Source organism: Chiloscyllium plagiosum, unplaced genomic scaffold (genome assembly GCF_037043375.1).
Source record: "Chiloscyllium plagiosum isolate Xiang-an unplaced genomic scaffold, Cpla_swu_hap1 HiC_scaffold_6, whole genome shotgun sequence".
In the NCBI taxonomy this organism is placed as follows: Eukaryota; Metazoa; Chordata; class Chondrichthyes; order Orectolobiformes; family Hemiscylliidae; genus Chiloscyllium; species Chiloscyllium plagiosum.
In genome coordinates, this window is record NW_028270144.1 from 103548267 (window position 1) to 103563898 (window position 15632).

Here is a 15632-nt window from a genome sequence, read left to right on the forward strand (position 1 = left end):
AGATCGTGACATCTTGTAAAATGTCCAGATTATAGAGGAGGAAGTGCTGGATGCCTTGAAACGGTTAAAGGTGGATAAATCCCCAGGACCTGATCAGGTGCACCCAAGAACTCTGTGGGAAGCTAGAGAAGTGATTGCTGGGCCTCTTGCTGAGACATTTGTATCATCGATAGTCACAGGAGAGGTGCCGGAAGACTGGAGGTTGGCAAACGTGGTGCCACTGTTTAAGAAGGGCAGTAAAGACAAGCCAGGGAACTACAGACCGGTGAGCCTGACCTCGGTGGTGGGCAAGTTGTTGGAGGGAATCCTGAGGGACAGGATGTACATGTATTTGGAAAGGCAAGGACTGATTATGGATAGTCAACATGGCTTTATGAGTGGGAAATCATGTCTCACAAACTTGATTGAGTTTTTTGAAGAAGTAACAAAGAAGATTGATGAGGGCAGAGCAGATGTGATCTATATGGACTTCAGTAAGGCGTTCGACAAGGTTCCCCATGGGAAACTGATTAGCAAGGTTAGATCTCATGGAATATAGGGAGAACTAGCCATTTGGATACAGAACTGGCTCAAAGGTAGAAGACCGAGGGTGGTGGTGGAGGGTTGTTTTTCAGACTGGAGGCCTGTGACCAGTGGAGTGCCACAAGGATCGATGCTAGGCCCTCTACTTTTTGTCATTTACATAAATTATTTGGATGCAAGCATAAGAGGTACAGTTAGTAAGTTTGCAGATGACACCAAAATTGGAGGCATAGTGGACAGCGAAGAGGGTTACCTCAGATTACAACAGGATCTGGACCAGATGAGCCAATGGGCTGAGAAGTGGCAGATGGAGTTTAATTCAGATAAATGCAAGGTGCTGCATTTTGGGAGAGCAAATCTTAGCAGGACTTATACACTTAATGGTAAGGTCCTAGGGAGTGTTGCTGAACAAAGAGACCTTGGAGTGCAGGTTCATAGCTCCTTGAAAGTGGAGTCGCAGGTAGATAGGATAGTGAAGAAGGCATTTGCTATGCTTTTCTTTATTGGTCAGACTATTGAGTACAGGAGTTGGGAGATCATGTTGCGGCTGTACAGGACATTGGTTAGGCCTCTGTTGAAATATTGCGTGCAATTCTGCTCTCCTTGCTATCGGAAAGATGTTGTCAAACTTGAAAGGGTTCAGAAAAGATTTACAAGGATGTTGCCAGGGTTGGAGGATCTGAGCTACAGGGAGAGGCTGAGCAGGCTGGGGCTGTTTTCCCTGGAGTGTTGAAGGCTGAGGAGTGACCTTATAGAGGTTTACAAAATTATGAGGGGCATGGATAGGATAAATAGACAAAGTATTTTCCCTGGGATCGGGGAATCCAGAACTAGAGGGCATAGGTTTAGGGTGAGAGGGAAACGATATAAAAGAGACCTAAGGGGCAACTTTTTCATGCAGAGGGTGGTATGTGTATGGAATGGCTGGTATTTTACTTATCATAGCTATTTATGCATTTATTTTAAATTATAAACAGAAACAGGTCTGGGGGGAGAATGAAGGAAAACAAAAGGTTTGCATTCAGTGATGTCGCAAAAATGTACTTTCAAGTGAAAAATGATTCATAACCATTTCATATACAACCACGGTTCTGTTATAATTAGCAAAAGCAGGAACTCCACTTCTATCAAGCAAAAAGTTAATTTATAAAATCTAATCCCAATGGTCACTTGCTGAAAATGTCCAAGAAATTCAATATTTTCCCTACTGCTGATGGTGGTAGATCTGTGATTGAGAATCTGATTCCAATTTTAGCAACCAATTAGAATTCTTTGAGAAGAGCTTTTTAGACAGTCGATTCTGATAAATTACTGGTTTGTTGAAGCAAGTATTCCTTCTTATTTCGATCTTCACCACAGAAGAGCAGTAAAAACCATCAACATGCTTCCTTGCCCTGCTGATCTCTCCAGACACAAAGCATTTCAGGGCTTGTTAAGAATAGCATTTGCAAAACAAAATTGTCCATTTGACTTCTCATTAAAATATAGACCACAAAAAACATATACCACAAAGATGGGTATTGTATTAAAATACTGATTTTCTGCGCTTTCCAGATTTCTAATTATATCTAAATATGGAAACTACATGGGAACTTTTACTTTTTATAGAAGGATCAAAACATTCCTTTTTTGAGTTAATTTTTCCCAGAAGCTCAGTCTCTCCAGTCCTCACAAGCAGTTCAGTAATGACTACCTCTATTCGCCCACAAGGCAGAATGCCTTCTGGCACATTCAGCATAAACATGGTTGTGATTAGGGATTTAGTTGTCTAAGAATCACAGGCGTAATACTACATTCCATCATTCTAAGGGGTTGAGAGTCCAAATGCCATTACAACATGTGATAAACAGAATAAGGAAAAATAAAATTTCTATTATCTGGTATATCGTTTTAAACCTCCTTTTAAAACTTTAATTCTCCGTGTTAATGACAAAAGTTCACATATTCCTTGAGCATTTTTCACAGCCTCAGGACATCCTAGACTGCTTTCGAGTTGAGTACTTTGTGAACTGTAATCATTGTTTTAATGTTGGAAACATAGCAACCAATTTGCACTCAGATAAAACGTAAGAGCAGAGGTTAGTCATTCAGCCTATCTGAAATTCATAACTTGCAATAGTTGGTAATGGAACTAAAGTCAACTGTTTAGAAGGTAGTTATGCTTATGAATTGGTGAGAAAACCAGGGCATTCAACTGTACTCTTGGTCAGTGTAGTCCACCTGAGGGAGACAGTCTAATCTGTAACACAAAAACATTTACAGTGCAGCATGCCCTCAATACTGCACTGGAATGGTACCAAGACTTTGCATGCAAGTCTCCAGAATGGAACTTCAAATTCAGAGCCATCAAATTCAGAGGCATGGAAGTGCAAACAATGAACTTCAGCCAAAATGGAAAATGCAAGTCTATATATATATAAATATTTGAAAAAAAACAAATCCACCTGTTGTAAGCTGGCAACTTGCACAAAAGTATTAAATTTCAGTGGGCTGACATCCTGACCTAAGATGATAAGTTTGTAATCCTTAAATGGCAGACAAAATCATTTCGGTACAGGAAGGCGACTAACTTAGCGTAGACAGAAGGCTTCATTGTAAATACAAGAAACATTTAAACATTAGTTTAAACGATAGCATGCAGCCCTTCTCACAGAGTGTCAGAAAAATCTCAAATTGATTGGTGGAATATGCAGAATGCAGGGATGTGCTTTGTGCCTTGAAAAGGAAGCTGGATGAGTCTCTTCAAATTATAGGAAATTGGCAGGATAGGTCTAGCAAGCAATATCAGAAATTACAGTCTCCTGGAATTTGTTTACCTTTGGGAATGGGGATTTTTCTGTCGGCCTTTCTTAAATTGATTGGAGAACTTTTCCACTGACTTCCTGCCTCTCTGACAGAATGATCTGGAGAAGACTTGGACTGATGTTAAATGATGCTTGTACAATACCTTGATAGAACCAAATTATGAATCAGTTGGTCTACTCTCCTCTTGTCAAGTTTTCTGTTTTGACTTATCATGAGAACTTTTAATTTCTGCTCTTAACAACATATTTAATCAGTTTTTTTTCCCCAAAATATTTAATTAGAGCAACACAAATTACTTTTAATCAGAGTTTACATAGCTATGAATTTGTATGTGGAAGCGGGCTTGATAGTCTCGCTTGAGGCTTATACATTTCGAATCAGTTTTTCCTAGTTTTGCACTCATTATCTGTTCAAACAGATTACAGCTCCAACAACTATACTCCCTAGCACATAATTGCAGCACATCCCAACATTCAATGAAAAATACAAGTAGACACTACCAAATGTGCACAGATGAGAACTGCTTTCACCATTACAGAACCCAAATGCTTAAACTGCACAGGTTTGTTACAGAAATGAACTACTTTTTGTAGACACTGAAAATGACAATTTGTTTTGCTTGTGCAAATTTTTGCTTCTCTTTAATTCTTTAATAACTTAGCTCCTCATGAAAGGACCAATGCAAGTAGATTTAATAGTTTGAATCTGTGACTATTACTTAAAATAAAATTGCAAGTAAGATTTTTATAAATGCTGCCTATATCTCCAAATTTGGTGGCATGTACCAGTGTGAAAGATGCTTGGAGTACAGAGTAATTGTATCAGTTTTTATTTGAATATTGATGTAATTTTCTGGGTGGACTTGAGCTCTGATCTTTAATGCTTCAGTTGGGAATTCCCCAAGACAAGAATTTTTAAAAATGCAGAATTAACACGCAAACAAGAAAAAGGAGGTAAATGTTCATTTTTATTTTATGTTTCTAAGGTATCCCTCCCCTCTCTCCCATTCACTATTCTGTCAATTTTAGTCATCCCTCCCCCCACACTAGAACATAATAAATGTTTATCACTAAAACAGATACATCCAAATTGCTGCACATAATATCAGTTTTTCTGCAATAAATATAATGCATCACAATAATCTGGGAGTGTAAGAGGATATCGTTTATATAATAGGTTCAAATTTGAGTTCATACCGCATATGGTGGCAAAGCCAGAGAGAAGCACATGCAAATTTCCCACTGTCACTGTTCACTTGGTTGGGAAAATCATGGACAGAATAACCCCTAATTTCCTTTCTGCCATGCAAGCAGGCAAGACCCTCTGCTAATAGCACACTTTCATAAAATAACCCTACTTCAGTAAGTAGAGTTAATCAAATTTAACTAAGGGAAACTCATCAGCTACTTGTAAGGTTTAAACCCATGTCCCATTAATTAGGATATATCTCAAGTTCACAAATAAAACATCTTCCAAATATTTAGGCCTACAAAATTGAAACAGTGAAAAAAAATCCAACTAAAAAAAAAAATCAGAATTTCCTGAGTTTTGAGGACTGATTGCAAATTCTCAGTGGTGGGGGTGGGATTACAAGTGAGCATAAGGTTGCAAGTTAAATATGTCTGTCTTAGTCTATCATGCATGATGTAGTAATCCTGCTCTAATTGGGCTATCAATTTTATAAAATTTATCTACCGATTCTCTTGAAGCCCACCTTAGTTGGCCACACCCACATGTCTAGCCTTTGGCTCAAATAACTTGCTGGCCCATCTCCATATGGTATTTTGAATCTTGTTTCTAATCATTAGTTAAATAGTACAGGAACAATATCAAATCCACAACGTCCTAATCAGGCAACCAGTAATTTCAAATGAGGCACCAAACAATTACAAATTAGATAGTGAGTCATTGAGATATCATAACTAACCAATCTGAAACTGACCAAAAATATTTTGTTCTTGTGGTCATTCCATCTTTTACATCCATAGCCTGCCAAATTGAATGCTTAATTCACATGTTCTAGAGCTACAACCAAATTATACATTGTTTTTAATTGACATTGACAAAGGATTTTGGAGATTCAACAGATCCTTTGCTGTACCTAAACCTCTCTTTGACAGAATCCAGACCACATTTTATTTCTGTATCTGTTCCCCTTTCTTCCGCCATTCCCTCCCAGGCCCCAGTGCTTTAGCTTGACTTAACTACTGCATAGCATTTCCTTTTTGTCTTGTGTCCTTTCATTTCTTTGATTATGAATATCTGAAACATTTCTCCCATAGTCTTCCAATTGATTCTGCCAACTCAATGGGTTTTTTTTTCTGACTGTTTCTTGACCTTCACTTTATTACATGTTCTAAAAAATACAACATTGAAAGCAGCAGCAAAATAAAACACTACTAAAAGGGAAATGCATCACTAGATGAAGAGCAAAAAACAATAAACAGATGGAGAAAACTAAAACTAGTCAGAATTAAACAACTCAAAATATAAATCTGAAAGAAATGTGAAAACAGTGAAGGCAAAATAGTACTTTAGTGATGATTGAGAACTGAAAAATATCTAAAAATATTGTCACAGTGGATTTTTGATATAATAAAATTGAAGCAACCCTTTACACATGTTACTGTTGGAACCTGAAAAAAGGTTCCATTATCATAACAACATCATTGACAAAAATGATTATATCTCAAGCTAAGAATTCAAAGTTGAGGAGATTTTAGACTACAGATTTTAATTCAGTTCCTTTAGTGTGCTTTCATCAGGTTTAAATCCAGAAGTAAACCAGTTGTTCAATGTGACAAAATAATTCAATTCTATTCAACTCAAATAGTTCAGTCCAGGGCTTTTGCTTAAACCCTGAACACACATGTAGTGGTGCTCTGATCTCCTTTTCATTATCATGGGTGGAATTTTTCTACCATACACTTGTTGTGAAGCCTGAATTTTAATGCACAACATCCTGCAGTTAATGGTCATCCAGTAATTCTGTGATACATCACACACAACTTAGTCATTGTGCTCCAAAGAAAGTACCAAACAGATTTTCACAGGTGAATTTTCAGTCTTGCGTCAGAAACAAATTTGGGTAAAATCGCAAGCTTTCAACAGAGTCATCACGACACAGGTGGCCAACTTTCTCTGCTAGTAGTAGCCTGGGTGGAAAAAACAATAAATGTGTGTAATAATGCATGGTAAAATGCTCAATTGTATGATTCTATCATTATTACTTACCTTTCTTTGGCCAGAAGTACGGAAATTCCCATGAGCTTAGCATACTCTTCAGAACTAACAAAACCTTTTTCTGATACCTATGTACAGAAAAAAAAGAAAAATATCCATGGGTTTGATAGACAACTTGTTGGCTGGGTAGTATAAACACAGCCTGAAAACTTATACTCTGGTGGTTTAGTGAACGTGCTGTGCGTGCAGCACAGACAGTTCTCAATATACAAATATGAGAAATAGGTGCAGGTGTGGGTCATTTCACCCTTTCAGCTTGTCTTAACATTTTATCAGATCATCTCATAGCTCTCAGCTCCCCAGTCAAAAATCTATCTACCTCTTCTTTAAATGCTTTCAGATATCTTGTCTCCACAAGGCTCTGAGGTAGAGAATTCCAGACATTCGCCATCCTTGGGGAGAAGAAATTTCTTTGCATCTCAAGTTTAAATGATAGTTCCTTTATTCTCTAATTAGATCCCTTAGTTTGAGATTCTACCACTGATGGAATAATCTTCTCAATAATCTAATCTGTAAGCCCGCTCAGAATTTTGTATGTTTTAGGAAGCTCTCTCCTCACTTTAATGTATAAAGGCATAAGCTGTTTAAGTGTACTTGATAAGTCAATCCCTTCACCCCTTGAATCAGCCCAATGCTTCTCCTTTGAATGGCCCCCATTTTCAGTATATCCCTTCATAAGTATGGGGACCAAAACTGTGCAAAGTACTAGAGCTGCAGCCTCTCCAATCCCTGTACAGTTATAACAAGACTTCCTTGTTTCCAAAGTCAAGATTAGAGTGGTGCTGGAAAAGCAGAGCAGGTCAGGCAACAACCGAGGAGCAGGAAAATCGATGTTTCGGGCAGGAGCCCTTCATCAGGAATCCTTGTTCACCCACCCACCTCGCAATAAAAGCTACAAATTCCATTTCCCTTCTGAATTGCTTGCTGCACCTGCATGCTAGGTTTTTGTGTTTCATGCACAAGAACAATTAGATTATTCTGTGCCATTTTGTTCTGGAGTGTATCTCTATTTATATAATAGACAAATTTTTGATTCTTCTGACCAAAGTGCATGTTCGCACACTTTCCTACATTAATCTCCATCTACCAAGTATTTGCCCACTCATTCAACTTATAAAGTATCCCCTTGCAGATTCTTCATATGTCCTTAGCATAACGTGCTCTCCCATCTGCTTTGTATCATCAGTAAATCTGGATACATTACGCACTGCCATTTCCTCCAAGTCATTAATATAAATAGTAAACAATTGAGACCCTAAGATTGATCCTTGTGACACTCCACAAGTTACACATTTCCAACCTAAGAACGATACATAATCTTGACTCTATCTTTTGTATTAACCATTTGCCAATCTACGCTGTTAAATTACCCCCAAGACCATAAGCTCCATTCTTGTGCAATAAGCTTTTAATGGCATCTTATCGAATGTATTGAGGAAATCCAAACACATTACACTACTGGGTCCCCTTTATCAGCTCTGCATGTTATATTATCAAAGAACTCCAGTAAATTTGCCAAATATGATTATCCTGGCACAAAACGATATTGACTCTATTTGACAGAGTTAAGCTTTTCTAAATCCCCACAATCTTCCCTTAAAAATGGACACTAGCATATTTCTCAATTTCAGACAGTAAGCTAACTGATATTTAATTTCCTGCTTTCTGTCATCTCCCTTCTTGAACAGTGGTATCACATTAGCAGTTCACCAATCCAATGGAAGCCCTCCCAGAATCCACAAAGTTCTGAAATATTTCAATCCATGCTTCCCACTGTCTCTGCAACCACGTTCTGCATGCCATCAGCCCTAGCAACTCTGTTCTCCTTCAGTCCCATTAGTTTGTCAAATACTTTGTCCTATGTGATAGAGACTTCTATTAGACCTTTCCTCCCTGCTTATATTACCTTTGGGATATTTAGTGTCCTCCACCTTAAGAGCTGATGTAATTATTGGTTTAAATTATCTACCATTTCCTTGCACCCCATCATCAATTCCCAGTTATATTCTCCAAACATCCACTTTCTTTATCTACACTGTTTTTATGTATCTGTAAAAGCTCTTGCTGCTTATTTATATATTGCTTGCCAATTTACTTTCATAATAAATTTTCTCTCTCTTTATTAATATTTTTCTCATCTGGTGCTGTTTTTGAAAAAAAATTCAGAGTCCTCTGGCATCCCATTAGTTTTTGCTGCTTTCTATGCCTTAGTTTTTGACTGGATATTCTCCTTGATCACTTTGGACACCACAGGTAGCTCATCCTTCTTCTTTTTGATCTGAATATTTTTTTTTGCTGAGCGTTATGAAGTACCTACTTAAATATCTGCCAATCCTCATCCACTGACATATCCCTCAGTTTATTTTCCCAGCCTGGTTTAGACAACTCTTTCTTTATACTTCTGTAATTGCCTCTATTTAAGCTGAAGACATAGGTTAGGACCCAAGTTGCTCTTCCTCAAACTGAATTTCTAATTTTGTAATCATCTAGATGATTCTTAATGCGATTGCATTAAATCTACCTAATTACACATTAGTAGATCTAAAATAGTCTGTTCTTATGTAGGTTCCGCAATGTATTGGTCTAAGAAACAGTCCTTGCTGCACTCGACAAAACTGTCTTGCGTTTTACCTTTGCCAATTTGATTTGTCCAGTCAAAATGCACATATAGAAATCACACATGATAGCTGCCCTGCCCTTCTTACATGCCACCATTATTCTACCATCTATATTTTGTCCTACAGAAAGACAACTCTTCGGGGGCCGATAGGCAACTTTCACCTGTAACTTTTTTCCCTTCCTATTCTTGATTTCCACCCAAACTGATAAGAATAAATATTAAGCTAAAGAAGAAAAAAAGTGCACTTATGACAGCTGTCAGGTTGTAAACACAATTGAGAACCAAGCTGAATATAGAAGGTGCTACCTTTATTATATAGCTACTGCTTTTCCTGTCACCTTTGGTTTCAATCCGTTTGACCCAGATCTGTTCTAGCCCCATTGAAATTGGCTGTTTGCCAGTTGATTATTCTTATCCTGGATTGATCAATGTCATTTTTCACTATCATCCTAAACCTTATGATACAATGATCATTGTCCCCTCGATCTGAATAAGAGTCACTGGACTTGAAACGTTGACTCTGCTTTCTCTCCACAGATGCCACCAGACCTGCTGAATGTCTCCAACAATTTCTGTTTTTGTTTCAGACCTTCAGAGTCCCCAGGTCTTTGTTTTATTTTATATGACTATCCTCCAGATATTCCCCAAATGACACTTTATCTACTTGGCCCACCTCATACCCAAAAATCAGGTCTAGTGACTCGTCTTGTTGGACTGGACATGTACTGCTACAAGAAATTCTCATGAACACAATCTACGAACACCTCCTTCTCTCTGAACCTTACACGAGCACTACCCGGAGTTATGCACTTTGGTATGAAGAATAGAAGAGCTAAATATTGTTTAAAGGGGAAAAGACTGCAGAAAGCTATAGGTCAGTGGGATTTGGAGGTCATAATATGATGCACAAAAAGCTGACATCCAAGTTCAGCAGGCCATAGGCAAGGTAAATGGAATGTTGGTTTTACTTAAACTATACGAGGCACTGGTCAGACCACAGATGAACACTGAACAGTTCTTGTCCCCTTATCTCCAGAAAGATATACTGGCATTGGAGGCAGTCCAGGGAAGTTTCACTAGATTGATCCCAGCTATGGAGGGATTGTGTACTAAGGTCAGACTGAGTAGCTTGGGCACGGTGGCTCAGTGGTTAGCATTGCTGCCTCATGGCGCCAGGGATCCAGGTTTGATTCCAGCCTCGGGCGACTGTCTGTTTGGAGTTTGCACATTCTCCCCAAAGATGTACAGGTTAGGTGAACTGGCCATGCTAAATTACTCATAGTGTTCAGGGATGTATAGGTTAGGTGCATTAGTCATGGGTAGATATAGGATAATAGGATACGGGAATGGGTCTGGGTGAGTTACTCTTCAGAGGGTCGGTGTGGACTTGTTGAGCTGAAGGGCCTGTTTCCACACTGTAGTGATTCAATGATTCTATGAATTCCTTACTCTTTGGAATTTAGGAGAATGAGAGGAGACCTTACTGAAATATATAAGAATCTTAGGGAACTTGAGAGGGTAAATGTGGAGAGACTGTTTCCTTTTGAGGGAGCACCTAGAACCAGATGCCATTACTTTAAGATTAGGATGTCGCCCATTTAACACATTTTCTCTCAGAAGGTAATGAATCTGTGGAACTCTACCACAGTGGGTTGTCTAGGCTGCATTGTTAAGTTATTCAAGGTTGAGATTAACAGTAAGTGAATCAAGGATTATGGGGAAATGAAGTGAAGTTGAGAATTATCAGGGAGACATGATCTGATGATAAGCAGAGCGGGCTCAATGGGCCGAATAGCCTACATCTGCTCTGATAGCTCATGGTCAAAGTTTCCAGTATTGACCATGTCAGGGGAGAACATACACAAAAACAAACATTTCCACTAGAAAGGAGCAACTGTAAATAACATGTTACCTTCATATTTTACCTGTTACTTCTCCTGGGGGCGGGGGGGGGGGGGGGGGGGGAGGGAGAAGGGGCGACTGATCTTGAGCAATTTGCATGCTCACCTTTCAAGGTGGGGTCAGACATGTAGAATAGAAGGCTTATAACATGAAGAAATACACTTTAAAAACCTGGTGCTCTATAAATTTTTGGCAGATAGAAATTTGGCTTAGATAATGGGAGTACATGCCAGTATATACTCAACATCCAATATTCGGCTCCATTGCCGTCAGTAGAACTCAATGTTGTACCCTGTGTCCATATGTACAGCAAACTCAATTATTTCCCATTTTTGAAATACCATCTGAGGCAAACGCTTAAAGCCTTGCATATAGGTTCAGACTAACACTATCTCTCATGCATTTTAGTGACATTACTGTGATTAATATAGGGAAGGGTAGAAGGATTCTTTTCTGAATGGAGGGCTGTGACTAATGGCATTCCACAGAGATCAGTGCTGGGACCTCTGTTGATCATGATCTACATAAATGATTTGGAGGAAAACATAGCTGGTCTAATTAGTAAGTTTGCATATGGTACAAAGATTGGTAGAGTTGTCAGCTGATACGGTATAGATCAGTTGGAGGCATGGGCAGAAAAATGGCACACAGAGTTCAATCCGGACAAATGTGAGGTGATGCATTTTGAAAGGTCAAGTACAGTGGAAATTATACAATGAATGGCGTAACCCTTAGGAGTATTGATATGCAGAGGGATCTGGGTGTGCAGGTCCACAGATCACTGAAGGTGGCAGCGTAGGTAGATAAGGTAGTAAAAAAGGCCTATGGCATGCTTGCCTTCATTGGTAGGGATATTGAGTATAAGGATAGACAAGTTATGCTGCAATTTTATAGAACTTTAGTTAGGCCATACTTGGAATTTTGTGTACAATTCTGATCACCACACTACCAGAAGGTTGAGAATGCTTTGGAGAGGATACAGAAAAGATTTACCAGGATGTTGCTTGGTATGGGGGAGTTTAGCTATGAAGAAGGGTTGGATAGACTGGGTTTGTTTGCACTGGAATACCGGAAGTTGAGGAGAAGCCTGATAGAAGTTTATAAGATTGTGAATGGCATTGCAAGAGTGGAAAGTACGAGCCTTTCTCCCAGGGTGGAGGAGTCAATTACTAGGGGACACAGCATAAGATTTGGTGGGGGGGCGATTCGTTTAAAAGAGATGAGCGAGGCAACTTTTTCACACAAAGGGCCTGGAACGCATTTCCAGAGGAGGTAGTGGAAGCAAACACAATAGCAGCATTCAAGAAGCACCGATAAATACATGAATAGGAAAGGAATAGAGGGATATGGTTCCCCTAAGTGAAGAAAGCTTTAGTATGGAAGGGCAAGATTTGAGGGTGTGTGCTTGGAGGGCCGAAGGGCCTGTTTCTGTGCTGTATTGTTCTGTGTTCTTTTATTATATGGCACAATTCAAATAATTAGTTTGGTTTCATGCAATTGTTCATTTCTCAACAGATTACTGCCCAGTTACCTTGTAGTTAATTACTGAGACTATTCAAATATTGCTTTGTTAATCGTTAAAAGGAAAATTTCTTACTGTCTCCACGGCTGAAGCAATCATTTCATCCTCACTGTGTGACTGTAGCTGAACTACCATCACTCCACTATCAAAGATACGTAATCTGCAGGAAAAATAAAATTCTTTCTATTAACTGAAACATACTTTTGCATTTAGAAATGATTACAAATCACGATGTTTGCCATATAATTTGTAAAAAATAAAAAATCTCTACAGCTATCTACCATACCAACTATTCATTACCAACCCATTGACCATTTTGTTCCTCCTTATGAATCTGTGAATGTTTGCTTCCATGCAGCCCTCACTCAAGCTGTGCAAGACTCACGAGTCAACAAACTATTCTATTACAAAACTCATTTTAACAAACATCCAGATAGAGTTTTTGTATAGTGACTAGAAATAAGACTAGAAATAAAATAAAGTGATGCAATCCACCATCACTTTACTCCATCTGCAACAAACCCCATCATCCCTTCAACTTTGAAACTGATGATGACTACATTGTTGTTACTGCTTCTTGTTCTTATCCCAAACCAGAGAATAGCACCAAACTTTGTTCCCAGTTTCCACCCCTCCCTTGACATTACCATCAATTTCCAACGTTCCTTTTTCAACTTACCTCCATTTCCGGGAATAGGCTGTCAAGAAATATGTATTAGCCTACCAAGTTCCTCGATAATACTTTTTCTCAACCCACCTCCTGTGAGAACACTACTCTGTCCTTGCGAATCCTCTGTTGCACCTGGTCTGATGCAACATTTTCTATCCCAATGTTTCTTCAACCATGGTCTGCTCCTAATTGTGACATTTCTGCCATTACCTTTTTCAATCCCCACAAGATGTAAAGTATTTGCTGCCAATAATTTTCATTTTTCAGCAGTGTGAAATTATTACAATGATCTATAGCACAAGAACAGAATGCTTATGTTGTTTCAATCACTTTCCAATAGATTTATAAAAGTATCCCTAGTGAATTCCACTGTTCAAAAAGCAGTCCCTACTGCAAGATAATACTTTATGCAGGAGCTGTGACAGAAAACAGTATGCAAAATATGTATGTGAGAAATTATGTTCACTTAATTTGACGTCCGTTGCAAGAATCAGAAAACTTGTTATAAAATTAGAAACCATATATCCCTCCAAACAACATTATGACACGGTGAGCTAAGATAAATCTTGTTTCCTACTCACCTCATTGGTAGACTCAGGGCCTCAAACATTTTGCAAGCATTCACTAAATCTTCCGGTGAGAGAAGCTGTTAGAAAAGAAAAGTTTTTCTGTAAATTAATTACTACAAATAGTGAAGAAAGGATAACAAACACCTCTGCATGACATTTTCTTTGAGGTAGACAGAAAAATCAAAACACAAAACAAGTGCAAATTTTGAACTCAGAAAATAGTCACTGATGTTTGAATAATTTAACTTGGCACTTTATTTTCCTGGTTCAAACAGTTTTCCTATTTAATTAACCAAGTACAGTACAAACCTACACTGACTTCCTCCAGATGGTGGAAGTTCCACATGATGTCTTTTACAATTTAAACACACTGTCAGCTGACCAAGTACAAGAGTAGTGTGGAGAAATGAAACTATGTCTGCCAACAAGTCAGATTAGAATATCCCTCTTAATACCAGTCCTCACTGAAGCAAAAGCAAAATACTGAAATTGCTGGAAGTCTGAAATACAAACAGTGCTAGAACTACTCAGCAGATCAGGCAGCATCTGCAAATAGATGAACAAAGCTAATGATTCAAGTTGATAACTTTCAACAGAATTTTTTTTTAAAAAGCATAAAAACAAACAGTAAGCTGTGCAATTGGGTCGATGCTAAGAGAGCAAATGAGGAATTTAAAATAGATAAACAGAATCCTGTTGAGCACAACATCTTTCTTGCTTTCAGATTACCAGTGATTTGCTTTCTATTGGTGTTTAATTCGCTGCCATTTATCTTCAAGAAATGCACACTGCTCTTCCTTCCAAAGGGATTTCTGCTTCGTTCTTACCTTGTCCACTTCATTGCTTTTCACATCCTTACTCATATTTGCTGTCCTGACTTCCACCCTATCTTAGACCTCTTCTTTTGTCTTTCGCATTTTCCCTGCCTCTGTACTTACCTAATACCTATTGCATCTTTAACCATCTCTGACAAAAGGCCATTGACTTGAAACCTTTATTCTTTCTCTCTCTCCAGTCATTTGCCACACTTCAGTCCCATAAATGCACTTAAAACAGCCCCAGAAGGACTAAAAGTCTGCAATCAATTTACTGTGAATATTAATACTCATGCTAAAACCAGTTTTAATCAGTTCCCTTTACACTGAGTTTAATTTGATCGGTCTTAAACACATGTGAACATTAGAAAGCTATCAACTGTTGTACCATTACCTCCATCCCTCGAGCTCGGTTTGTCAAGCAATAAACCTCCGTCAGTGCCATCATTCCACCTTGTTCCTGTCAAAATTTAAGCATTGTTTAACAATATTTTAATGCAAAAACCATTGCTGTCAACATTTTTCTCTTGACAAATGCTTCAAAGTGTCTCTCTTGTTTCCATTAATAAAATGTTCATCTAATTATTTTTTAAAACTGCTTCGACATAGGTCCATTTTCTTTTTGATTAGACAATATTATTTTTCATAATACAAGTAGGTACTGCACGAGATTCTCAGTGAATGGGAGGAAATAACAAAGAACCATTATACGACAATAAAACTATTTCCTTGTCACCAACTCGGAATTTTTCTGAAGCCTTATGTCTTTTGAAATCTTGAGGTCAAATTTCTGCAAACAGGCAAAATGTTTGGCAAATTAGAGGACAATGCTTTCTCATTAGATTGGCAGAATTGAAGAAATCTTTGGCTCTACTCCAAGCATATCAAAAATAAGACAGGGCTGTTGTGTCCCTGCTTCTGAGCCAGAAGGTATGGGTTCAAGTCCCATCTGCCCCACAGATGT

At 38.4% G+C, this 15632-nt stretch overlaps 1 protein-coding gene across 1 annotated transcript in view; it reads right to left on the reverse strand.

Moving 5' to 3' along the window:
• Window positions 1-4276: 4276 nt before the first annotated feature.
• The window catches only part of vps36 (vacuolar protein sorting 36 homolog), a 58297-nt gene continuing 46941 nt past the window's right edge, over window positions 4277-15632 (reverse strand). The window contains exons 10-14 of the mRNA XM_043692140.2: window positions 15063-15128; window positions 13866-13930; window positions 12690-12774; window positions 6562-6638; window positions 4277-6482 (exon numbers count right to left, since the gene is read on the reverse strand). Coding sequence (XP_043548075.1) covers window positions 6389-6482; window positions 6562-6638; window positions 12690-12774; window positions 13866-13930; window positions 15063-15128 — 387 coding nt within the window. The 3' untranslated portion in view covers window positions 4277-6388. The remainder of the gene's footprint in view (window positions 6483-6561; window positions 6639-12689; window positions 12775-13865; window positions 13931-15062; window positions 15129-15632) is intronic.